The following is a 24,089-nucleotide window of genomic DNA, read 5'->3' on the forward strand; positions in this document are numbered from 1 at the left end:
CACCCGGGCAGAACAGCCAGCCCGCCAGTGGGGAGCCGTGGCTGGGAGAAGGGTAAGTCACGGGGGAGTCGGGCAGTGTCGGCCCCGAGATCTCCGAGGGCCTGGTGGCTTGGCCGCTCTGACCCCGGGATCCCAGTGCCCCGCGGACACCCAGGCGCATCCAGGTGCACGCCCCTGGTCCCCGAATCCAGCTGTCTCCTAGGAGACTCCTGTAACCCACGTGTGTGTGGGCACATGCAGACGGACATACGTATGTAGTGTCTGCGTTGTAACCCGTACTGGGTCTTACCCTCTATACACACAGACACGTCTATGTTGGGCAGATTCAAGCTCTGAACATTACGACTCTGGGGGCATCCTGCTTATACTTGTTGGATTGAACTGTGTCCTAAGAGACCACTCTCATAAACATGTCTGTCTGTCTGTCTATACACACATGTAGATATATACATGCCTATAGAATTATACTGTGCAGTCTGTACTTTGTAACATACTAGATCTTATATACACATTACATACACACACACACTATGTATCTAGTATGTATAGATGCGTACATAGCGTGTAGATGTACAGGCACAAGTGGGACAGATTAAGGCTTTAAACCACATTAAGCCTTGGGGCGTCCTGATACGCTGGTTGAATTGAACTGTATCCTAGGAAACCTGTTTTGGAAGTGTAAACGAGAGTTCACTTCTGAAGGTCCTGATCTCAAGTACGTCCTAGGCCCTCATCTCCAAGTTACTTACATGAGGAAAACTCCAGCCTGCGGCTGATTGTTGACAGAACTGTCGGTCGGCCTGATGGAGGGGCGTGTTGGAGGAGCAGGACGGGGCCGGCGGGGGTGGGGGGGAGTGGAGTGGGCCGGAAAGGCACCGGGCATTTCAGGCCAGAAAAGGTGACTTGATGATCCTGCAGAGGGGCTCTGTGAATGATGAGCAGTCGGTACCGTTTTTCATTGCTCCATTTGGATTTTTATACCTTCAGGCCTTTCTACGACCTGGTCCCAGCAGTCCAGATCACGACACAGGAGAAACTCATGTTCCAGACATGAAGACCGAAAGCCCTCTGAGGTATTTCCTGAATTGCATCAGATTTTGCAGGCTCTGGGAAGTAAACACACGTCTGTGCAAGCACACGTACACACACACACACCTGGTTGATGAGTGCATTTCTTCCTAATTCTATTCTCTTTCCTTTCCTGCTCCGTCTCAGCTGGCACCCACCAACTTTCCCTCTGGCCAGGAGATCAGGGATTTCAGCAGCTGCTACAGTCACTGCCAGCCTCAAGTTAGTTTTAGCCCTGACTTTTTGGCTTCTTTGGCACCAACCCAATGTCATTTTGAACAGTTTTTGTTTGGGAATTGTTTTCGAGGTTCTCTCTCTCCCCCTTCCCATCCTCATCCCCCCGTTTCCCCCCCATGTCCTCTCTTCCTGGATCCCTACTCCTCCTTCCTTCCCTTTTGGTAAATACTGGTTTGTAGGCGCATCCCATAGCCCCTCACTGCTGCTGGCCTTGATGTTTGCTCAGGACTTACCTGTCCATCTAGCAGTCTGCTCCTTTGCAGTGCTTTGAGGAATGTGAATCAAGGAAGGAAACGGGCCTTGCTCTTTGGCATTTTTCACAGTGAGCCTCTCTGTGCCAGGGGGATGTGGGGGCCAAATCCTTGAGAAGTCTTTCAGTTTTCTCTGAACAGAACAGACTCAAAGGCAACAGTAATCGTTGTGAGGAGGGGAAGGCAGAGTTCTCAGAGGGATATTTAGTTTTATTTCAGCTTACCCTCTCGCTCCAGGGACTTGCATGGGAAATTCCAGGGAAACTTGGTGGGTTGGTTTGTCGAGATGATGACGAGTTCAGCGGGTTCTCCTAGAGAACGATAATCTCCTGCCTTTAGAATTATGGGAAAACGTGGGAGCAGCTGGGCCCTCAGCAGGGCAGCCTTAGGAGTATTAAGCCTTCCTTTATTGATATTGACCCCTTGGTTCTGGGGTGGCCCTCCGGGGTCCCTTTCCTTCCTCTTGTTCTGAACCCTTTTGAGTGCTTATGTTTGTGTTTCTTTCCCCCACTCCGCTCCTTCCTTCCTTCTTTCCTTCCTTTTCCTTTTCCTTAACTGTTGCACCAGACCTCACTCTTCCTGTCTGTTTTATTTCACTGGAAAATAAGGGGGAATGAATGAGTTAGCTTTTGATGGATTGAAACTCCACTGCCCCAGGGACCACGACTTTAGGAAATGGCACTGCTCCTCTGCCAGAGGGCCCAGAAGAATGTGGTGGAGGGCTCCTGGGTCAAGCAGCGTGGCAGTGGGCCTAAGGCACTTGGGCAGAAATCTTCTCCATGGGCAACTTCTTAGGCAAAATCCAGTATTTAATGCTCCTGGTTCCTTCCCAGCTAAGTCCTTATCTTAAATCATTGCCCACCTAAGATATTTGTGCCGACCCCTCACGAGTGGGGAGCAGCCCTTCTCTTTCCTGATTGCCACCTTCCCATCCCACCCCTTTGGGGGTAAGGGGAGCATACGGATAGAAGCGGTCTCCTTCATCCTTCTCTCCTTCATTATCTCATTTGGTTTCCTTCCTCCCTTTAGCCAAACTCCTCCATAGTTTTCTCTCCTTCAACTTGGTTGGGGGATCTGTAATGAGGCCGCAGGACTTGCCTGCCCTGTAATTTCTGCCTGCGGATGGATGGAGACGGGAGTTGGGAAACTGTCCAGGAGCCGCTGGGTGGGGGCGAGGGTGCTGCTTCCCTTCCCCGTTACCCCGTGATGCTTGTGTAGACAGCTGCTGGCTGCTCCCCACTTTGATGTTGGCGTCCGGGAGTGAGTGCTAGCCCCGGGCTGGGGCCGGGGGAGATGGTGGGAAGGGAGAGGGCTTGCTCTGTGGAATGCTGCCTTAAACGTTTATCCTGGGAGTCCTGGAAAGGGCTGGCCCTGGGGCCGTTAGCATGGGCCTGCCGGGCGCTCCCTGTCCCAGCAGAGCCCGGCCTGGCCTCGGGACCTGCGGACACTGGGCTTGCGGATGCATGGCTGCCTTGGGAGCCAGACCTGGCTTCTGGCCAGTCTTGTTGCCAAGGTCAGAGCTTCTGCATGGGCCCTTGGCAGCCCAGCACCCACAGGGGTCGTTGGGGGGAAGCAGGGCCGGGGCACCGGGGGAGCTTCTGCTCGGGAGCCGTGGCTCCCTAACCTTGGCAGGAAGGGCAGGAGCTCTCCCGGCAGGGGGGCACCCTCGCTGCTCTTGTGCTTGTGTTTTGCTTCGGCCAAATATTTAATTCCCGGGGCTTAGGAGGTGCATTCCCAGTCTCCCAGAGAGGAGGTCGGCAAGGGAAAGGTGGCGGGCCCAGCAGGTGCCCATGCTGTCCCTGATTTAGCGTGGCAGGGCTCTGGCTCTGGGTGCTGCAGAGGCACCGTCTCCCTCCTGCCTTCGGACAGGATTTCCAGAGCTAGAGCCCTTCCTACTCTCAGCCGACACTCACTTTTGCCTGACCGCTCACCCTGGGATAGCTGGGATAGTCAGGTCTGCAGAGCACCCTGCAGGTGGGCGGTCATTTGATCCTGACAAGTATTTTGGGAGTGAGGTGCTATTATTATCCCCATTTTACAGGTGGGGAAACTCTCAGAAAGGAGGGAGGACATTAGTTGTCCATGTTTACAGTGCTGTTAAGTGTCTGAGGCTAGATGGATGGATGGATGGATGAGTAGGTAGTGGATGGAAACAGGTAAGATGGATGGTCAGGTTGGTAGGCGAGCGGAGAAACGGAGAGGTAGTCAGATAAAATAGCTGCTTTGATAGGAAGGTAGGTAGAGACACAGATGGGAGGTGGGTGGTTGGATAGGCAGAAACAAGCGGGTTAGAGAGGTAGGTAGGTGGCTATGTAGGTGGCTAGCTGGTTGGGGAAGTAGACGGACAGATGGACCGATCGAGGTAGACAGACGAGCAGATGACAGGCAGAAGGCAGACAAATGGGCAGGCCCCGGCTCCTTGGCAGGCCGGCGGAGGCCGGAGTCACACCGCAGGTGTGAGTGACTGGTGGGAGAGCAGAGGCCGAGGCTCCCGGAGGCACTCGGGGCGCACGGGCTTTGGAAAGGTGTTACTCTGAGCTCGGCAGTGAACTTTAGGTTTGAAACCGTTGCCCAGAGAAGGTCCGTGACGTAGGGGTTCCCAGTCGCATGATTTCCCCGCCTCCCTCCGGGCAGTGTGGGGCTGCTGTGGGGACTGGCTGCTGGGGTGTGTGCGGGGGAGGCGGGGGCAGGAGGGGAGCCCAGGCGGGGTCAGCGAGCTCTGAGCACGGGCGCCAGGCTTCCCCCTTCCCCTCCCGGCCAGCCTGAGCAGAGGTGTCCGGGCGTCCGGCTCTGTCTCTCTCAGAAGAGCTCAGGTGGTTTTCAGCCTTGTCACTTGCATGGACTCCTGGGAACAGCAGGTATCACTATCAGGTGTCAGCGTCCCTTTCTCTCCTTTTGTAGGTATTCAGGACAGACCTGATCACAGCCATGAAGCTTCATGACTCCTATCAGCTGAACCCGGATGAATACTACGTGCTGGCAGATCCTTGGAGGCAGGAATGGGAGAAGGGGGTCCAGGTGCCCGTGAGCCCGGGTACCATCCCAGAACCGGTGGCCAGGTAGAAACACGCACCTTCCCCCAGCCTCGCTCCCTCCCCGACTTATCCACAGGGGAGCTCCGGGTCCGAGAAACTGTGGAGCAGAGAAATGAGAGGGCCACAGCGAGCACATGCTCAGGGGCAGGGAACCTCCTTCCTGAGTTCTGCCCGTCCAGGGTTTCAGTCTTCTAAGAACCTTATCTTTTTTGTCCAAGGAACTTTTTGCAAAGGTTTTTTTCCTTCATTTATCTGCTTTAAGGATCTAAAAGTTCCTTAGGCTCCAAGAGGGAAATATGGAGACTACCAGGTGCTTCTTCATCTTCTCTTTGATGAAATAAAAACCCTTTATGTGCCAGACAGGAGGTGTAGCAGCCAGGGAAATGGTCTCAGACCCAAGGAGAACTAGTTGGGTCTGTGACACGTCCTGACTTTGGGATCCTGAACAAGGCAATCCCTCAGCTCCGGGCAGATTGCTGAGACCTTACTGGGTGACCCTGATGGATGGTGGGAGTCCCATACCAATCCCTGCCCTCAGGGAAAATGCATTCTTTCAGTTGTTTTTATGAAGTATCCACATCACAGCCAATAATCCTAGCAGAGAAACCAGGCCCTCACAGCTGAGGGACAGTGATACTCAGGAGGGAAACGTGCACTTGCACTCAAAGGACCTGAGTTGTATAGCACAAGAGCCCTCAATCTGGAGACAGGACCTGGTTTTGAGTCTGTGCTCTGCCTCCTTCCTACCTGTGTGACTTTGGGCAAACCATGTGGGACTTAGTCCATTAGTAAATGAAGGGACTGTCCTCTCCAGTTTTGTTCCTATATTCCATTGCCGATTCTCAGTCTAGGGTGGGACTATGAAGGTCCTTGCAGGGAGGAAATTTCAGGAATGGAGGGCATTCTGGTTTGGGTCTGTGATGTGGGAGATCCCTTTGGTTGGTGGTTTGCCCCTACCTTTTGAGGTAGGCAGGTGTGAGGGAGCCTGAGGGATTGGCGTGGGAGGAGAGAACCTGGCTGTGAAAGAAAAGTTATTTATTAAGTTCACCTATTAATGATAATAACAAGGTAAAATCTTAGCACACTGGTTCCTTCTCCTGGCTTACTTATTCATACCCGACCAACCATTTAAGTGGAGATTCAAACTCTCTCTGACTCATTCTCCAAAGAGTGATAATACCAATTTACTCATTGGTTTGGTCCCACATTTTTTGGTCTCGGAGAAGATAAGTCGTAGATTGAAGGGTGAAAAGAGCCTGAGAGTCCATGGAACCACCCTCCTCCTCATTTTACACCCGAGGAAATTCATTCAGAGGTGAAGCGACTCATTCAAAGTGGCAGAGCTGACGTTTGTCCTTGGGTCCTTCGAATGCGAGTCCAAGGTCCTTTCCTTAGTTCCACACTGTCCCTGGTGAGGGAAGGATCTCTCTCCCCTTTCAGAGCCCGGTCTCCCTCCTGACTTGTGATGTGGAGACTTGATTCTGCCTTAACCTCAGCGCTCCCACTGCCTTCCCGGGACCTTCTCGACAACAGTGGCCTTTGGATGCACACCCGAGACTGGCCTGTCCTAGGGGATGGCTCTGGAGACTTTCCTTCTCCCTTGCACCATGCTTTTTTATGTAGAGTTTCTTAAATTCCCTTGAGTTCATAAAAACCTTGAGAAGAAAGATTCGTGTGTATAATATCAGGGCCTGGCGGATAGTGGGCACTTAAGGAATATTTATTAACCACCCTTCCAGGTTCTCTCCACGGACCCTCACTTCCCACCCCTCCTGCTAACACAATATTTCTGCCACCTGGAGAGTTTTGATCTTGTATTATTCGGGCTCAACATGGTTAGAGTTGAATGGGTGGCAATTAACACCCCTTGAGGTTATGTGCACATCTCTATGGCCACAGAGATGCCAGAGCAGATCTCATTACCCTCTGTGAGTGGAAAGCCATTTAAATGGCTGGCCAGGAAGAGTTGGGTCCTTTCTGAGGGGCTTACGGTGTAGGATCCTAAGAAAGCAAAGCCTTTGATGATCACTCATTATGCTGGTGTAGGCATCATAAAGCTCTCACCTGAACAGGTGCCTAGCCAGGTGTTCTGTGCTGAATCAGTGACCAAGGGCTTTTACCATTTAATTTAATTTAACAAACTATTTGTTTGTTTGTTTATAACCTCATTTTGAGTGAGGGTCTGCAAAAAGAGCATCATGGCAGGTAGAAATGCTAGACTGTTTATCTACAGTTTTAGTTGTAGAGTTTTTCCCTGGCTCCAGAGGACAGAACCAAGAACAGTGAATGGCAGCTCAAAAAAGGAATAAATATCAGCTCTGTATCAGGCAAAATATTGCAATGATTAGTGCTGTTTGAAGAAAGAATGAGCTTTACTGGAAATGCACAGGCAGAGGCTGAATGACCACTGGGTAGATAGCTTGTAGCAGGAATTCTTTTTCTTGTGGAGGTCGGACTACGTGGTCTCTGAGGTCCATTTCAGCAGCAAGTTTCTGTCATTCTGTGTTTTTGAAATATGTCCCTTTAGTTTAGCCATCTCAGAGTATGATGTGGATAGAGCCTCCAGCTCCATGAATCTTGGGTATCTAGAAATACTTTTGTGGATGCTTTGGGCAACTTGGAGACATGTGTCCAAACTGCTAAAAATGGACCGGTCTAGCATCATCTATCTGGTGCTTCAAGAGAGGGTCCGGGTCCCCTTCTCTGGCCTCCAGGCCCCCAGACCCTTGGAACAGAGGATAACATTGAGGGCGTGGAGGGAAGTGCAAAGACAGACTGGTCTTCCACTCCTGTTTCCCACTGGTGAAAGGTCTCCTGAGTTTTCCAGTTTATTTATCTGTAAAATGATGATCTCTTCATCTCTTCTAGCTTTCAGTCTCGGATCTCTAGTCTAGGGCAGCACGGGGCCGGGCACATTCAGCAATCTCTCAGAAACTTGGACTTTTGTCTGGACTCCAGTCGGAGCTAGCTCCTCCCTTCCCTGCCTCTGGTCAGGAAGGATCGGGAGTCCTTTGTGCCCACTGATGAGATCCGTCCTCCTTTCCAACAGGCTTATTGGGAATCCAGGGTGCGGGGGGCTTTGATGCAGGAAAATGAGCCCACCGCTGGCTTCCGGGCTTCCCAGATGAGATCTTGCCATCTGTGGTACATGATGAAGCTCACCTGTGTCACGTGGAGAGCATGGAGGACCAGCAGTGTCTGCTTTGTTTCCTTTTTCCCCTCAGAGATGCTGGTCTCTCGCCATGTTCCCAGCTTCTCCTACGTCTTAGTAGCTTTTGTTCTTGGGACTCCTTGCTCGTGCCCGGCTGCTGCAGCTTTTTGCACTGTCCCCCTAAATCTGGGGTCCTACTTAGCAAGGCAGACTTGTTCCAGTGGGTCCTGACAGGGACAGGCAGAATTAATGAGAGTTCGTTTAGAGGTCCCCTCTGATCTCTGGAAACTCAGGTTTCAATGTTTCTCCAAAGATGTGGTGGAGTCCGAGCTGTGGGGGTGGGCCAAAAAGAGGGAGGGGGAGGGCAGGTGCAGGGGGCACTGCAGGCCCCGGGGATGTGGTGGGGGAGCCGAGACCTAGCCCGTGGTTCTGCGAGCCCCCTTAACTGCCTCTGATCTTGGCTTTAAACTAGGGTGATGGTTCCTTTTGGTCCAGACTCTGGTGTCCTTGTTACTTTATTTGTAGTAGGAGTAGTGGGATGGGGGTGGTGAAGGTAGTCGTAGTGGTAGTGAGAGTGGTATTTCTAGTAATAATGGTGGTAGTAGTAATAGTTGCAGCAGCATTAGGAGTAGCAGCAAGCGTTCACATTGTCTTTAAAAAATCACCAGCGGTCTTTAAAAAAAAGCTTGTTAACATTTTAGGTCCATTTTCTGATTTGAACTCCTTAGCTTCTCTTTGGAGGAATGCTGTATTATTTTATCCACCTAATAAAAGGGGGAACAGAGACTCAGAAGCCAAATGACTTGGCCCACATCACCTAGCTAATAAGGTTTTGAGGAGGGGTTCACAACCAGGTTTTCCCCATTTCAGTTCTGTTCCCTCCACCACTCTGCTTCTGCTGTGGAAACTCCCTCATTTGATGAAGATCAGCAATCACCTATAATTACAGTGTTAATGGAATTGCTGGGGTTACTTAGAGGTTTGGTCACTTTTCTGAACTCTGTTTTACTCAGTTCTGAAGTTAGCCTTCTAGCACCTGTATAGTACGTTACAACTCTTTTGTGCCGTTAGGTGTTGGAGACTAGCATGAGAAAGGGAGACAGAGACAAAGAGAGTTTTGGCAACTTTTGTGGCACTGGTCTGTAGGCTTCAATGACTTGAAGAAGCTAGAGGAGTCTTTAATGTCATAGAACTCAGCTTCTTTTTTTAAAAAGCTATTTATTTTTATATATTTTCCAAATATATGCAAAGATAGTTTTCAACATTCACCCTTGCAAAACCCTATAAAACCCAGCTTCTTAAACTATGGTTCATGGTCCCATATGAGGATCTTGTAACTGAATGTGAATGTCATGAAATTATAATATGTTATTAATACATTTTTGGGTTTTTTATACTTATTTTATATACCTGTATACCTGGAGTCACGTAAAAAGTTCTCAGGCAAGAAAGGGTTGTGAGTGGAAATAGAAAAGAAGCCCTGTCCTTCGGGAGTAACGCTTTGTTTTCCAGGCTGGATCGTGAAGGAGCAGCAGAACGGCTTCCTCAGCCACTAGTTAATTTTCTCTCTGTTTCTCAGGGTCATGTCTGAGGAGAAAGCCCTCATGTTCATCAGGCCAAGGAAATACATCCTGTCCTCGGGCTCGGAGCCGCCAGAGCTGGGCTACGTAGACATCCGCACGTTGGCAGACAGCGTGTGTCGCTATGACCTCAATGACATGGACACTGCGTGGCTGGAACTGACCAATGAGGAGTTCAAGGAGATGGGTGAGAAGATAGAGGGCACTGCCCCCCATTCCCCCACTCACCCCCACAGGTTTTCCCTTGACTGAAGACAATGGGGGAACCCTTACTCTTAAGAGGGGAAGGGAGAGAAAAGAAGTCTCACTGCCCATCAAATGAAGTTCAACGGCTTTAACTTGGCAGTTGAAGCACAGGATGATCTGGTTCCAATCTTTCTTTGGCCTTATTGTTTATGCTTCTATTTGAGATAATAGGATCAGAGAATTATAGCTGGACTAATGATCAAACCTTATTCATGTAGGGCTTGAGGCTTGGCTAAGCATTTCACTTGCCATAGCTCTGTGAGGTAGGCAGTACAACTGTTCTGTCCAGTTTGCAGATGGGGAAACTGAGGCTCAGAGAGCTTGCCTATGCTTACTAGAAAAGTCATATTCAAAACCAGGTCTTCCTGGCTCCAAGTTTCAGGACATTTAGAGACTTTCTCTTCTAAAGTCTTCTTATAGATGAGGAAAACTGGAACCCAGGGTCACAAGGTTGCTGGGTAATATGGCAGAGCTAGGATTTCAAATTGACTGCTCTTGTCCAATGAAAATCCCGCCAGGATAGGAACAGGTTGTACTTGAAACATATACAAATTATCAATAGCTACATGAAAAATCTGTGACAATCAGAGAAATGCTAATTAAAAACCACTGTGAGGTTTTCCCTTGATACCCATCAAATTGGCAGAGATAATGAAAGGCAACAGAAAACTGCAGTACGACAGACCCGCTTGTGGGCTCCGGCTGTTAGGGAACCCTCGGTCCCTAAAAATTTGGGTCTTTTGCCCGCTCTGCCCTCTCCACTTCTGCTCCTCCTCTGGGTCCCCCCATTCCTTCTCCAAGTGGGGCTCAAACTGTTAGTCTCTCTCCAGTCACCCCAGAGCCTTCAGCCCCCAGGGCAGGGTCCGGGGCCGGTGACCCGGGCTCGGCGCCCCCCGCAGACGGGCCCTGGGGTCCCTCCCAGTCGTAAATCTTGAGATCTTTTGATTCTCACCATCCCTGACAGGGACATGGAAGTCTCAGGTAGTCTGAGGGACCTGGGGCACACTCTGTCCCCTGTGATGGGCCCGTTTGGGCAGAGATCCGCTGAGGGTGCCCAGAGGTCTCCCAGTATCTCGGGGGGGGGGGGGGCTGTAGAACACAGAAGGCGGTTCTTTGTGCTTCTGTGAATGACTCTAAAATGACTACATGAGCTCATGGGCCTTAAGCACGTTGCTGAGTGTTCTGGCAGCACCCCCTGCACACTGACCACACATGCCTGAGAGACTTCGTCTTCACTGTATTATTAGTCTGGGTTGTAAATATTAATTATAGGGAGGAGGTTTGTGCTTTCAAAGCCAAATGCCTTGAGAACTCCGAGGGAGAACTTGGTCTGAATGCCCCTCCCATGCGGAAGTGGGGCGTGAGAAGATGGACGGGGCCAGAGCCTCTGTGACCACGAGCTCCCGGAGCGTCTGAGGCTCAGGGGGCTTCTCATTCCCTCCCATCTCCGAGCCACGGAGGCAGGTGGGCCTCGGAGATCCCTGGGACGGCAGTAACCCTGACTTGGACACAGAGGTCGGCGCACATGTCTGGGGAGGCTCTGCCGTCGCATTGCCTGCCGAGACCAGCCCCTGGCTTTTTGCTTTTCAAAGCACTAAAATGTCAATAATGTAGTGTCCGAGCCTGGTGGGGTATTTGCTTCTGAAGCTGTTTGTCTGTTTGGGGATTTGCTCAGCGATTTGCAAGCTTATATTGGAGTCCTCCTCGTCTAAAAAGTAGTTGTGATTCACATTGTGACAGCACTTTGAGGGGTATACCTCAGCGTACCTGTGAGATAGATATAATTACCTATCTTGGAGATAAAGGAACAGGGTGCATTTAGGATTCCTTCCGAGAGGGAATGGGATTGACTGTAAGACGGTGGGTATGAATTTGGGCCAATTCAAGCACCTACTATATGGCAGGGCATTTTGCTAATATGCTCTGATAATAATAATAGTGCTGAACATATCAAGTAAAGCCAAACAAAACTGTCCCTGTTTTCAAAGAGCTCACCAGGAAGACAGTGTTCAAACAACTAAGTACAAACAAACTATGTAGCACAGACTGGAGGTAACAAACAGGGAAGGGGAAGGGAAAGTCCCTGTAAAGGGTGGGATTTTGAGAGAACTTTTGAGTTTTCTCTTAGGATGCAGGTGGCATTTTCCATCCCATGTCTGCTGGAATTGTCTTGGGTCATCGCATTGTTGAGAAGAGCTAAGTCTTATCATTGTTGATCTATGATGGACTTTCTTTTCTTTTTTCAAATAATAGCTTTTTATTTTCAAAATACATGCAGAGATGGTTTTTGGACCTTCACCTTGCAAGACCTTGTGTTCACATTTTTCTCCCTCCCTCTCCCCCAGATAGCGAGTAATCTAGTACAGTAATTGTTCTATACGCATTTCCACATTGACGGGATGGACTTTAAAAGCCAAACACAGCATTTGCTATTTGATCCTGGAGGTGATAGAGAGCCACAGGATTCGAGTGACTGTCAGGATGACAGATCCAGCATTCTTTCAGCTCCCCCCTGACACCTGCTGTAAGGGCCCACGTGTGGAACTGTGTTCCAGTGCTGCCTCGGGTGACATGAGACAGCACCCATAAGGCCCTTGGCAGCCTTGAAGTGCTCTGGGACTGCTCGCTGTTCTTATGGTCATGAGCAAGCCACCTAACCTCCGGGCTGCAGTGGGGAGATTTCCCCACAAGGCACCCCCTGGAAGGGCTGTTAGCAGATGATGCTTGTTTTGCCAAAGTTGAAGTGTTTGATAAAGTCAAACCCAGCCTCAGGCACTTACAGGTGACATCCCCGGGCTGCTCTCTGACTGTCCCTGACATGGGAGCCCAAGCAGTGCCGAGAGTTGGGTGGTCTCCGGGACCTCTTGGTTAAGTGGTCTTAGTTTCTCGGCCTGTAAAATGGGGCTAGCCCCCCTTTGCAGGATTGTTGTGAGGATCAAAGGAGATGACTTTGTCAGAGGTTCTTAGCCCGGTGCCTGCTGCAAAACAGCAGCAGTAGGAACTCTAGGGACTCTAGCTGTCACTCATAGTTATTGCAACCCGACCACTGGCAGTGCAACGAAGGGTGCCAAGAGTGCCCCCGCGGAGCGGTGGGGCCCGGGGTGCCGACTCCAGAAACCGCGCTCCGCAGGAGTTCTGAGGCCTCGGGGCACAGAGGGACCAAGCTCGGCCGGGGACTCGAGTCCCCCCTCGGGGAGTGCTGCCCAGTCAGGGTGGAGCCTGGGGCGGCCGTGCAGAGAGAAGGCTCCGGAGGCTGGTCGGGACCGATCATTGTGGGCCCGTCTGCCCCTTGCGCTCCCGGGTTCGGGCCGGCATTTCCCCCGCGGCTCCCAGGCGCCCGCAGTGCCGGCCCTGTCGGGGGGGCAGGGGGCTCACGCGGGGTCTCCCGGTTCTCCCCAAGGCATGCCGGAGCTGGACGAGTACACCATGGAGAGGGTCCTGGAGGAGTTTGAGCAGCGCTGCTACGACAACATGAACCACGCCATCGAGACCGAGGAAGGGCTGGGGATCGAGTATGACGAGGACGTGGTCTGCGACGTCTGCCAGTCTCCGGATGGAGAGGACGGCAACGAAATGGTTTTCTGCGATAAATGTAACATCTGTGTGCACCAGGTGCGGGGCTGGCGGGGCGCGGGAGCGGCTGGGGGTGTGCCCTCGGGTCTGTGCCCCTCCCTTCCTCAGAGCGGGGCGTGTCCCCGGTCAATCCTCTTTGGAGAGCTTCCTGTCTCTGCCCCTTTCTGCCCTGCAGGGGGCGCTGTTTCGGCTTTGCCCTTCCCTCCCCCACTGCTTGCTTCAGCTTCCTGTAGGCCTTTGCCCCAGAGGGATTTGGTGTTTCTGCCCCGCAGGAGGTACTATTTCTGCCGGGGGAAAGGGGTACACTGCTTTGGTTAGCTTCTTGTCGGCCTCTGCCCCTTTCTGCCCTGCAGGGGGCGCTGCTTGGGGGGGGAAGGGAGGAATACTGCTTCGTTCAGCTTCAGGTAAGCCTCTCTCTTCCTCTTTCTGCCCTGTGAGGGCGCAGTGCTTTGGTTAGGTTCCCTTCGGCCTATGCTTCACAGGGATTTGCTGTTTCTGCCTGGCATGACTCACTGCTTTGGTCAGCTTTCTGTCAGCCTCTGCCCCTGCAGGGGGTGCTGCTCCTTGGGGTGGGGGAGGGGGTGAGCTGCTTCTGCCCCGCGGGGGCGCAGTGCTTTGGTTAGCTTTCCTTCTTCCTGTGTCCCACGGGGACTTGCTGTTTCTGCCCTGCAGGGGGCGCTGTTTCTGCCCCACGGGGGGCGCACTGCTTCGGTTAGCTTTCCTTCTTCCTGTGTCCCACGGGGACTTGCTGTTTCTGCCCTGCAGGGGGCGCTGTTTCTGCCCCACGGGGACCGCACTGCTTTGGTTAGCTTCCCTTCTGCCTGTGTCCCACGGGGACTTGCTGTTTCTGCCCTGCAGGGGGCGCTGTTTCTGCCCCACGGGGGGCGCACTGCTTTGGTTAGGTTCCCTTCGGCCTATGCTTCACAGGGATTTGCTGTTTCTGCCTGGCATGACTCACTGCTTTGGTCAGCTTTCTGTCAGCCTCTGCCCCTGCAGGGGGTGCTGCTCCTTGGGGTGGGGGAGGGGGTGAGCTGCTTCTGCCCCGCGGGGGCGCAGTGCTTTGGTCAGCTTCCTGTAGGCCTCTGCCCCTTTCTGCCCCGCGGGGGCCGCACTGCTTTGGTTAGCTTCCCTTCTGCCTGTGTCCCACGGGGACTTGCTGTTTCTGCCCTGCAGGGGGCGCTGTTTCTGCCCCACGGGGGGCGCACTGCTTTGGTTAGCTTTCCTTCTTCCTGTGTCCCACGGGGACTTGCTGTTTCTGCCCTGCAGGGGGCGCTGTTTCTGCCCCGCAGGGACCGCACTGCTTTGGTTAGCTTCCCTTCTGCCTGTGTCCCACAGGGACTTGCTGTTTCTGCCCCGCGGGGACCGCACTGCTTTGGTTAGCTTCCCTTCTGCCTGTGTCCCACAGGGACTTGCTGTTTCTGCCCTGCACGGGGCGCTGTTTCTGCCCCACGGGGGGGCGCACTGCTTTGATTAGCTTCCCTTCTGCCTGTGTCCCACGGGGACTTGCTGTTTCTGCCCTGCAGGGGGCGCTGTTTCTGCCCCGCGGGGGCCGCACTGCTTTGGTTAGCTTTCCTTCTGCCTGTGTCCCACGGGGACTTGCTGTTTCTGCCCTGCAGGGGGCGCTGTTTCTGCCCCACGGGGACCGCACTGCTTTGGTTAGCTTCCCTTCTGCCTGTGTCCCACGGGGACTTGCTGTTTCTGCCCTGCAGGGGGCGCTGTTTCTGCCCCACGGGGGGCGCACTGCTTTGGTTAGCTTTCCTTCTGCCTGTGTCCCACGGGGACTTGCTGTTTCTGCCCTGCAGGGGGCGCTGTTTCTGCCCCGCAGGGACCGCACTGCTTTAGTTAGCTTTCTGTTGGCTTCTGCCCTGCGGGTGACACCCCCACCCCCCCAATTGGGGCACAGCATTTGACCACGTTCTTATCCATATTAGCACCAGGATTCATAAAGCGCAAACCAGGGGATGCCGAGCTGGGCGCCCGGCCCCGCCAAAGCCCCGAAAAGAAGTTCTTTTGGTTGGCTGCCCGGTCTTTTTAATGCCCTGGTCGTGTACTTGGCAGCCATCTTGGTTTCTGTCCCAGCCCCCATGGTCCGCAGGCTCCAGGAGGGCAGAGATAACGCCTTCATGTCCACTCTGTAGCATCCGTGCATGTGTGTATTCAGCCTGTGTTCAGTTATAGTGCCCCTGCTGTTAGTCAGACACAGTTCCCCGCGGTCGGTGGAGCCCCAGGGCCTTGTCCTTCTGCCACGGAGGCGCTGCTGGTCAGGGGCTGTATTCAAGGCAGGACTTGAACGGAGACCTTTCTGGCTTCAGGGCCTGCTTATGAGCTGCGGGGCCTTGTGCCCACAGAGCAAAGGGGCGGGTTGTCTGCTGCCGCTCCCTGCTTTAACAGACAGAGAAACCGAGTCTCCGGGATTTGCTCTTCCTTCCCCCATCCTGCTCTGGGGTTCTTTCTGCAGGGCAGATACTACTTTATGCTGATAGAGGGTAAAACTGCAGACAGGAACCCAGGTGTTTGAGGCACTTGAAGGAAGGAAGCCTTTATTCTTGGCTCTGCCCTGGAGGAGACAGGGAGAAAAGTAAGATAGCCCCTGAGAGACAGCCCAGATGGAGGGCTTCAGCTCCAGGTCAGATGGAAAGGCCCCTAGGTTGCTCACCTGAGGAATAGAAAGGGCACTTTTTCTTATAAAGGCAAGGAAAGAGACACCCTGTGCTAGAATGGGCAAGTGCTACCTCTGTCTCCCCACCACATTTTATCTCCCTTGAAAATTAGTTTTTCTTTTCTTACTCTTCCTGAACGTACCAATGGGAAGAGAGCAGAGTTGCCTGATTTGGATGTATGTAGAAACGTGCGCCTGGAATACTCCTCTCCCGCTGATCGCAGAACCTCGCAGTAGGAAGTCTGAGTTTAGAGTGACCCTGCTGATATTATCTTAAAACATCTCACAAGGCAAAAAGGCAAGCCCAACTTGGGGATCCTTGCTGGGATGTGAATCCCAGGGAAGAAAAATAAGCTCCAGCCCCTGCTCTAGACAGTTTTTCTTTCAAGCTTGGGGGACGTAGAGTGAATCACATCCATGTGGGGATCTCTTGCTATTGAAACTTTCCCCATTGATTTAAATCAGCAGAGCTGTCTCCTTATCAGGGATATTTATTGCTTTAACCTAACCTCTCACCTTGACCCTTTAACTAATTACCATCTGCCTTTTGATCTTGACCAAAAGCCCAGGACTGAGCTTTTCTTTCTGTGCTACTGCTTGTTAAAGCTGGGAGGGGCCAGATTATTTTGCAAAGGAAGAAGCAGATTCCCAGAGGGGGACAGGCTGGCCCCTGGCCCAAGTCTAGGGGTGCTCACTGTTTCACATCCTACTCTACAGTGAGAAAGCCCTGGCCAGATCCCACCAGGCGCCAAGTGCTCTGAGAGGGAACGGAGTTCAGAAGGGCCATTACTGGTCTTGGGGCCGCGAACTTGCCCACGACTCTGGGCCAGCCGGCCTCCACTTTTGTAAAATGAGGGATGGACTCTGCTTTCTGAGGCACCTGCAGCCCCAGGCTCTATTGCTTCTTCCTCAGAGTTCCTGCCCACCCCATTGCTGTTCTCAAGGGATTTTTGGGGCTCAGGTCTATGTAGACATCCTTTCTCCGTCTTGTCTGGCTTCTGGACTTTCAGAGTCTGTTCCTTCAAACTGACAAGATCATGAGAGAGCGTCTTGCCTGGCTCTTTTTAATAGCAGAGGGAACTGGGGTCCACAGGGGGTCTTAGCGCCTCAAAGGGGCCAGTGGGAGCCCCTCAGTGAATGAGGCCATGCAGCAGAGGGGAGGCCTTGCTCTGAGACACGGAATCATCACTTGGTAAGGTTCCTTCCAGCTCTGGTCCAGCCAACAGGTCTTTCCGGAGGTTTGGCCAAGCCCCCAGGCGCTTACCCATGGGAGAGCTGTATTTCAAACCCAAGCCCTCCGACCTTCCCCGCTGTTCTTGGCCGGCGTTCTGCACGTAGCACTCGGCTCCTCCTGACATGGTTTCCGGGTACAATTCCAATCAAACTGTTAAGACCCCCAAGAGTCCCCCGCTCTCTTCTCCCCTGGGCTGCGTGATTTTCTTGGGCCTGGCCTTTATCCTTTCACCACATCTTTATTAATTTAACCTTTAACATCTGTAGTTTCTGTGATTTTTTTTTTTAACCCCTTGTTCATCACTTGTTTTTCAATCCCAGAAAAAGAGCTCACATTTTCTCTGTCTATAGGTTCTTCCTTTTTGAGTCCTTTCTGCCCCCACAGTAGTTTAGGATTGGCGTTGTAAGGTTATGTAGACACATTTTAGGACTTTTCCATCATTTCCTATAGCACAATAACATTCTATTTTATTTCTTTCTATGGTCTGTTAAGCCATTCCCCAGCTGACAGGCGCTCAACTTTGCTTCCAGCTCTTTGCTACAACAAAGAATGCTCTTTAAGCAGCAAATATTTGAGTGCCTCTTGTGTGCCAGGTGCCTTGTTAAGCTGTAGGAATAGAAACTTTAAAGTGTGTGTGTGTGTGTGTGTTTCCTATCCTTGAGGAACACCCATTCTTTTGTGGGTCTAGGACACAGGTATGTGTATATCTGAGCTACAAACATACACACACTGAGGAGAGAGAAGAGATCATGTAAATTCTTCTCCTGGGAGTGGAGAGGAAGCTGAAGATTCCTGGGGCCATTGAAGAAGAAGGGCTGCCAGCCTGTAGAAGGAGGCCTAGGGAGGGAGTTCTGGGGCTCCACAAGCGTGCTGTCTGTATGACGGGAGCGTGCTAGTAAATGTTTAACAAGCAGCTCTCCCCCAGATCCTCCAGGGAAGTTTTTCTTTTCTGTCCTGAGCTTAAAGAATACTGTGAGTTTCTGTTGCCAAAAGTGACGTCAGTGGGGGCGGGGTTGTCTAAGCCCAGTAGTGGCCCAGCCTAATCCTGGTCCTTACTAGCTCTCGTTCCCATCTCATGTCTTGAAGTGCAATGTTCATAAAAGGTGTCATACCCAGAGGCAGGCTCTCCTGGCATGCATTCAAAGGGAAAATTTCTTTTCTTTTCTTTTTTTTTATCCTGAACTTAACTAATATCAAGAAAAGTGAACAAAATTCCCTTTGCAAAAAAGGAATGCACATGAAACCACATACCTATTAGCTGCAGCTTGGTTTTGTAAAAAACAATATGTTGAAAAGTATAAAATCTATTTTAAAGTACACATTAAACATTAACAAAAACATGTGAACGTTTAAGTTAGTATAGCACCATGGGCCTCCTTGTCTGGGCCCCCTTCTGGTTTATACTCTGCTGTCTTTCTTTTTCAGAGGGTATCACCAGTGCCGTGCCTCCCTGCCCACCCATAACTAGTCTGTAAAAACCCCCTTGGCTTGGCTTGCAGATGTGCCCCTCTAGTCTGTCAGCCATCAGGAAGTGGATTGCATGCTTCGTCATTGATCTTCTGGATTTGTAACTGGTCATTGCATTGATCATTGTTCTTAAGTCTTTCAAAGAAATGGTTTTTCTTTCCAATAATGTTGTCATTGTAACCATAGGCGTTGTAACCACTGCTCTGCCCAGAATACAGATGTTTTAGGTATCTCTGAGTCTGTCTTTTCCCTTATTTTCTGTGGAACAATAATATTCTATTTTTTTTTTCATTACAATGTTTAGCTATTCCCCACCTGATGGACACTGACTTGGTTTCCAGTTCTTTGCGATGACCAAAAGTGTTCTTCTTTAAATATTTCTGTGTGGATTGTTCTTTTCTCTCTGTCGTTCATTCCTTGGGATGAGCAGATGCTGAGCAGTAGCATTGCTAATATTCTTGTGATATTCTTTTTCATGAGAGGATGGAAGGGAGGGTCTCTCCCTCCACTCTGATAAGGAAGTTTGCTCAAGTTCTGTTTTCTGATCACTTCCATTGGAAACACATTCATTATTCTAAATACTTGAGGTACCACATTGTGAGGTTCCCTCTGAAGATGAGGGAGTCCATAAAAGGGGGAAGGATGGAGGTTGGAGGCTAATTGTGGGGATTACTTTTAAACCCATCCCAGGGGCAGGAGTAGACAGAAGGCTCACACTTGCCCTTTGTTTGTCTCGTTGGGGAACGCAGGCGTGTTATGGGATCCTAAAGGTGCCCGAAGGGAGCTGGCTCTGCAGGACCTGCGCTCTGGGGGTGCAGCCAAAATGCCTGCTCTGTCCGAAGAAGGGCGGCGCCATGAAGCCCACCCGCAGCGGAACCAAGTGGGTCCACGTCAGTTGTGCGCTCTGGATACCGGAGGTAGGCAGGCCTGTGGAAATCCTCCCACGAAGGCCATAATGGTGAGCTGCACTGGTGCAGCCTGAGAGGCTGCACATAGGTATAGAGACAGCTCATCTCGTGTCCTTTTTTCTTTCCCTTTCTTCCTCACTCCCTCCCTTTCTTCCTTTTCTCTCTTTCCCCCTCTTTCCCTCCTTCCCTCCTCCCCTCCCTCTCTTCCTTCCTCCCTCCCTCTCTCCCTCCCTCCCTCCCTCCCTTCCTTCCTTCCTTCCTTCCTTCCTTCCTTCCTTCCTTCCTTCCTTCCTCTCTTCCTCCCTTCCTTTTCCTCTCCTTCTCTCCTTTCCCTCCCTCCCTTCCTTCTTCCTCATTTTCCACATCTTATCTTGTCATTACCTCTGACTCTTGTAACAGCAGTCTAGAAATAGTATGTCATGGTTGAACAGAAAGAACCTGCTTTATGATTTTATTTACATTTTTATAACTAATCTTTTTTTCTCAGGTCTAGTATAATTGATTTCAGATATTGAACTTGGGACAACTTAATATACTGACTTTGAGTCTGGTCTCTATGATTTAGGATATTTCGGGGGATTTTATTGAAGGAAGGTTTAGGGGCAGCATGACAGAGTGATGTTGAAAAACCAAAGTGAGTTTTTTATTCTCATTAGCACCAGAGACAGATCAGACTGACTTAAATGGAGATACTGTTTGACCCACACAGAGGATGATGACTGCTCCATGGATTTTTTTTTTTTTTTTTAGAAAAACATTCTTATAAGTCTGTTTCATTAGTTTATAACTGGTTTCACTAAGGGCAAGTATAATTGGTTTCCTGTGTAAATTTGTTTATTTAGTTTTTATGCATTTATAAATAAGAATCTAAAAAGGAATTTATAGGCTTTAGCCAGTCAGTTCAAGGTGTTCCATGACACAACAAGAGTTTCAAAGTGTCTCTTCCTCAGAGTTTTCCGTACTCCTCTCAGTGTCTGACATGATGCTTCATACCTAGCAGGTGTTTGACGTTTGTTGAGTAAAACAATGGAAATTAATTTAATCAATGAAATAGATATTAGATTAAACAATACAGTTTCATCAGATCTCATTCCTAGAAAAGTTTTAGAAACATTCATAGATGACAGTTATTTAGTGTGAAGTCAGGGGGTGATGGGGAGCATGGTCACCATTTTATTTGGATCATAAGCAGCTCACTTCTGTCAGATGTCTGGGTGAATACAGGAAAAATACAGCTGGCTATTTCCAAATATCTGGATGTTTGCCATCATATTGACAGAATGTTTTAGTGTTTTCACTATTCAACTTTTATTGGGTGTTTGGGCCAGTGGGCACGAAGTTGCCATGGTGGCCCTGACGGCGGGTCACTCCCTGGGCGTGGGGCAGGGAGGCCCTGGGGATGCTGGGCTCCCTCCTACCCACCCTCAGGAGCGGGGCCTTCACTCTGTGCACTCGTGGCTATGACGGGCCGGAGGGATGGAGGACTCGGTGATTTCTCACACGTCTTTCCTCTCCCCTCTGGTAGGTGAGCATCGGCAGCCCGGAGAAGATGGAGCCCATCACCAAGGTGTCTCACATCCCCAGCAGTCGATGGGCGCTGATCTGCAGTCTCTGCAATGAGAAGATCGGGGCCTCCATCCAGGTAGTCAGCCCTTGACAGCCGCCTGAACATGGTGGAGGAAAGGCCGGTGGGCAGGGGTGGGCCTTTGGGCCGGGGCCGAGACCCTCTCCCCCAGGGCTAGCCGCAGGGTGCCAGCCGCAGACTTAACCACTGCCCCCAGTGAGGGGCTGGGGTCGTTCGCCTTCCCCGGGCAGACCACCAGCAGTTGTAAAGTCCTCACGGTAAGACAGAGAGGGATTGGCCTAGAACCGGCTCCAGGTCAGCCTCCGGCCTCTTCGACTTTGTCACCAGGGCTGATCACAAACGGAGAGCTGCAGAGGCCGTTAGAGGCCCCAGGCCTTTCCTTTGTAGAGGAGAGTCAGGACCCAAGAGAGCAGAGGCAGACCCGGAGCCCGGACCCCTCCGGCTGCCCCAGGTTAAAACGGCCGGACGTCGCTCAGTGTCTGGGCCAGGGGCATTGTGCGTGGAGAGCTCGGAGGCTGGAAGAGGGAAGACTATGTGGGGGCCTCTCTGCAAAGGCCTGACCCCCGGTATCCCTGGCCTCCCCCCCTTACGAGGAGGTTGGCCAGCATTCTTTGAGAGTCAGAAGCAGCCTCGGAACTTGTTGGCTGCTCGCAGCAATCCTCCGCTCTCTCTGCAGAGGGAAGGAGTCAGAGCGCCTGAAAAGCAGATCTATTGGTGTTTGGCTCTGGCATAAATGGAGCACTGAAACGTGATTGAGATCTGGAAAACGGTCGATAGCGTCAACCACTCCAGGGCTCTCCAGGGACGGTGATAAGCTGGCGTGCTTTGGGTAGGGCCATCCAGTGTGATCCAGGGAGTGCCTCTCTAGTGCCCAGAATCAACAGCGTCTCCCAGGACAAGAGCCTGGGCGGTCTTAGCTCTGTCCTCTCAAGGGCACTTAGCGTCATTGGCCCTGTCAGGGCCGGAACTTAAGGCAGGTTAGCTAATATCTGGACGAGAGCAATACTTTCAAAGCTTATCTGGCAGGGGGCACTTCCTTGCAGGCTTCTTTGCCTTACGATATATCTGAGTTAGATAAATTCCCATTATCATGTTCATGTTTTATAAATGTTAAAGAGCATCCAAATTCTGCAGCCCTGAGAAATTCACAGTATTCTGGAATTTGGAAACTGAAGCCATAAGTTCAATTGGAGCAAGCAACTTCTAATCCAGTTAAATCTAACAAATATTCATTGGGTGCCTACCACTCACAAGGCGCTCTACTTGTGGCTGGGGATATAAAAGCAAAATAAAAACAGTTTTGCCTATAAGAAGTTTATATTCTATCCCTGTCGTAATAGCGCAATGTGATCACAGCCAGTGACTGAGCTGTCACATTGAGGGTAATTTCTAACTCGGCCCAGTACATGATTTTCTGCAGCCAGTTCCCACCAAAACTGGTCCTGGCCAATGTGTCTCCTCCCCTTTGGCTGCTGCAGTTCGGTCTCTACCTGCCCACCTCAGAGTTTGGGCCTTCTCAGGGCTGTGAAGAGGGATGTGTGTCTGCTTCTTTGGAACTCGCCTGTAAAAACATGATTGTTTTTACTTCTGGTGTCAGGGAAATGCACAGGTCTAGGTGGTATATGAGATGCTCAGGCTGGTGCTGGAGTCTAGTTCTGAACTTCTCTTTCCTGATGGTTCTGTGAAAAGTAGCATAGCGACAACCATCATGAGAAGGAAATTCTGCCATTAGTATATATAAATACCATTTCTTCTTCAGTTTGTCCCAAATCATTCTAGGGAATTAATAGATTTCTACTAGTAATTATTCTTTCCAGGAAACCTCACTGTCATGATTTAATAATGGATTATTTGATAAAAGAATTAGCCATTTATTTAAAGTCTCTCAATGGCTGATTTTGTTGTGGGAGATATATGGTTGGTTTGCAGTTTGGATAAATTAGAAGGAACCTAGAATTACATCTGGGAAGGATCTTAGAAAGGAGCTTGTCTGACTGCCCATTTTGTGGAGGAAAAAATGGAGACTCATTTAGATGAAAGATGACTAGGTTATGCAATGCTGGAGTATGAGTCCAGGTGCTCTGAAAAGAGGGAGAATCAGATTCATGATCTTGAAAGACTGATGCTGCCTCCTTACAGATACTTTCTGATGTTAATGTTCTGTCAAAGGAGGAGAGGCCACGGGGCACAGGGGAGTCGGGAGGGACTTGGGACACTGACCCTTGCAAAGTACTGAGTCTCTGTGCTCCCCCACTGTTGGAATGGGGCATATATGCGGCCCATTGGTCGGAGGGTGACAGTTCGTGTCATTATTTCTGTCACCGTAATTCTAACTTCGTTAACAATGGGAACATTAACAAGCTGTAAGAATGGCATGGACTCCTCATCTGACAAACATGCAAATTGATTACAGATTTTTAAGAAGGTGATTCCATGCAATAAAGTCACTTTTTTTTGGTACTAAATATTTCTCTCAACAGATCTCTTCCATTGATTGGGGCTCTGTTCATGATCAGATGATAGATCTATAACATTGAGGCTTGGTTGAAAGAACTAAGAGATTAGCTTGGATTGGGACAGTAGGGAGAGAGAAAGGAGAAGGTTGGAAAGCTCATTTCAGGGCTGGCTTGTGAAGGATTAGTCTTAGTGTGCGCTGGTCCTTGAAGGAGGAACTAGCAGCAAGAGAAAATTTCAGAGAGATAAGCTTAGATTTAATATAAGGACAAACTTGGTTAACAATTGGGACTATCCAAGTTTGATGGGCTGCCTCAACAGGTATTCCCTGTCACTGTTCTTCAAGGGAAGCCTGGGTGTTAGCTGGTTTTGGAGGAGTTTGTTAAGGCAAGTCTTCAAGAAAAAAAGATTGAGTGTGACGTAGACAGTGATCTAGGTAAATGTGGAAGGAGAAAAGAGACACCATCCAGAAGTGGTCTTTAGGTATTTGCCATATTTAAACCTGTACTGTGTATATATCAGTTAAGTTTGCATGTATGTATGGGAGTAAACATCTGTGTATCTGCACCTCTGCATCTGAGAATGTATTCAATTTTGCAAAGGGGGGAGCGGAGAAGCACTGGTAAAATAAGGAAAAGAAA

The 24,089-nt window shown here is 50.6% G+C and overlaps 1 protein-coding gene across 7 annotated transcripts in view; it reads left to right on the forward strand.

Moving 5' to 3' along the window:
• JADE1 (jade family PHD finger 1) overlaps positions 1-24,089 on the forward strand; it is a 78,424-nt gene that overhangs the window by 36,524 nt on the left and 17,811 nt on the right. For 6 of the 7 annotated variants that reach the window (XM_051965359.1, XM_051965362.1, XM_051965358.1 and 3 more), the window contains exons 3-9: positions 988-1,073; positions 1,216-1,290; positions 4,458-4,615; positions 9,322-9,509; positions 12,969-13,180; positions 19,251-19,418; positions 20,935-21,051. In XM_051965359.1, coding sequence (XP_051821319.1) covers positions 988-1,073; positions 1,216-1,290; positions 4,458-4,615; positions 9,322-9,509; positions 12,969-13,180; positions 19,251-19,418; positions 20,935-21,051 — 1,004 coding nt within the window. The remainder of the gene's footprint in view (positions 1-987; positions 1,074-1,215; positions 1,291-4,457; positions 4,616-9,321; positions 9,510-12,968; positions 13,181-19,250; positions 19,419-20,934; positions 21,052-24,089) is intronic. The other variant, XM_051965364.1, reaches the window with a different exon arrangement.

Source organism: Antechinus flavipes, chromosome 6 (genome assembly GCF_016432865.1).
Source record: "Antechinus flavipes isolate AdamAnt ecotype Samford, QLD, Australia chromosome 6, AdamAnt_v2, whole genome shotgun sequence".
Lineage (NCBI taxonomy): Eukaryota > Metazoa > Chordata > Mammalia > Dasyuromorphia > Dasyuridae > Antechinus > Antechinus flavipes.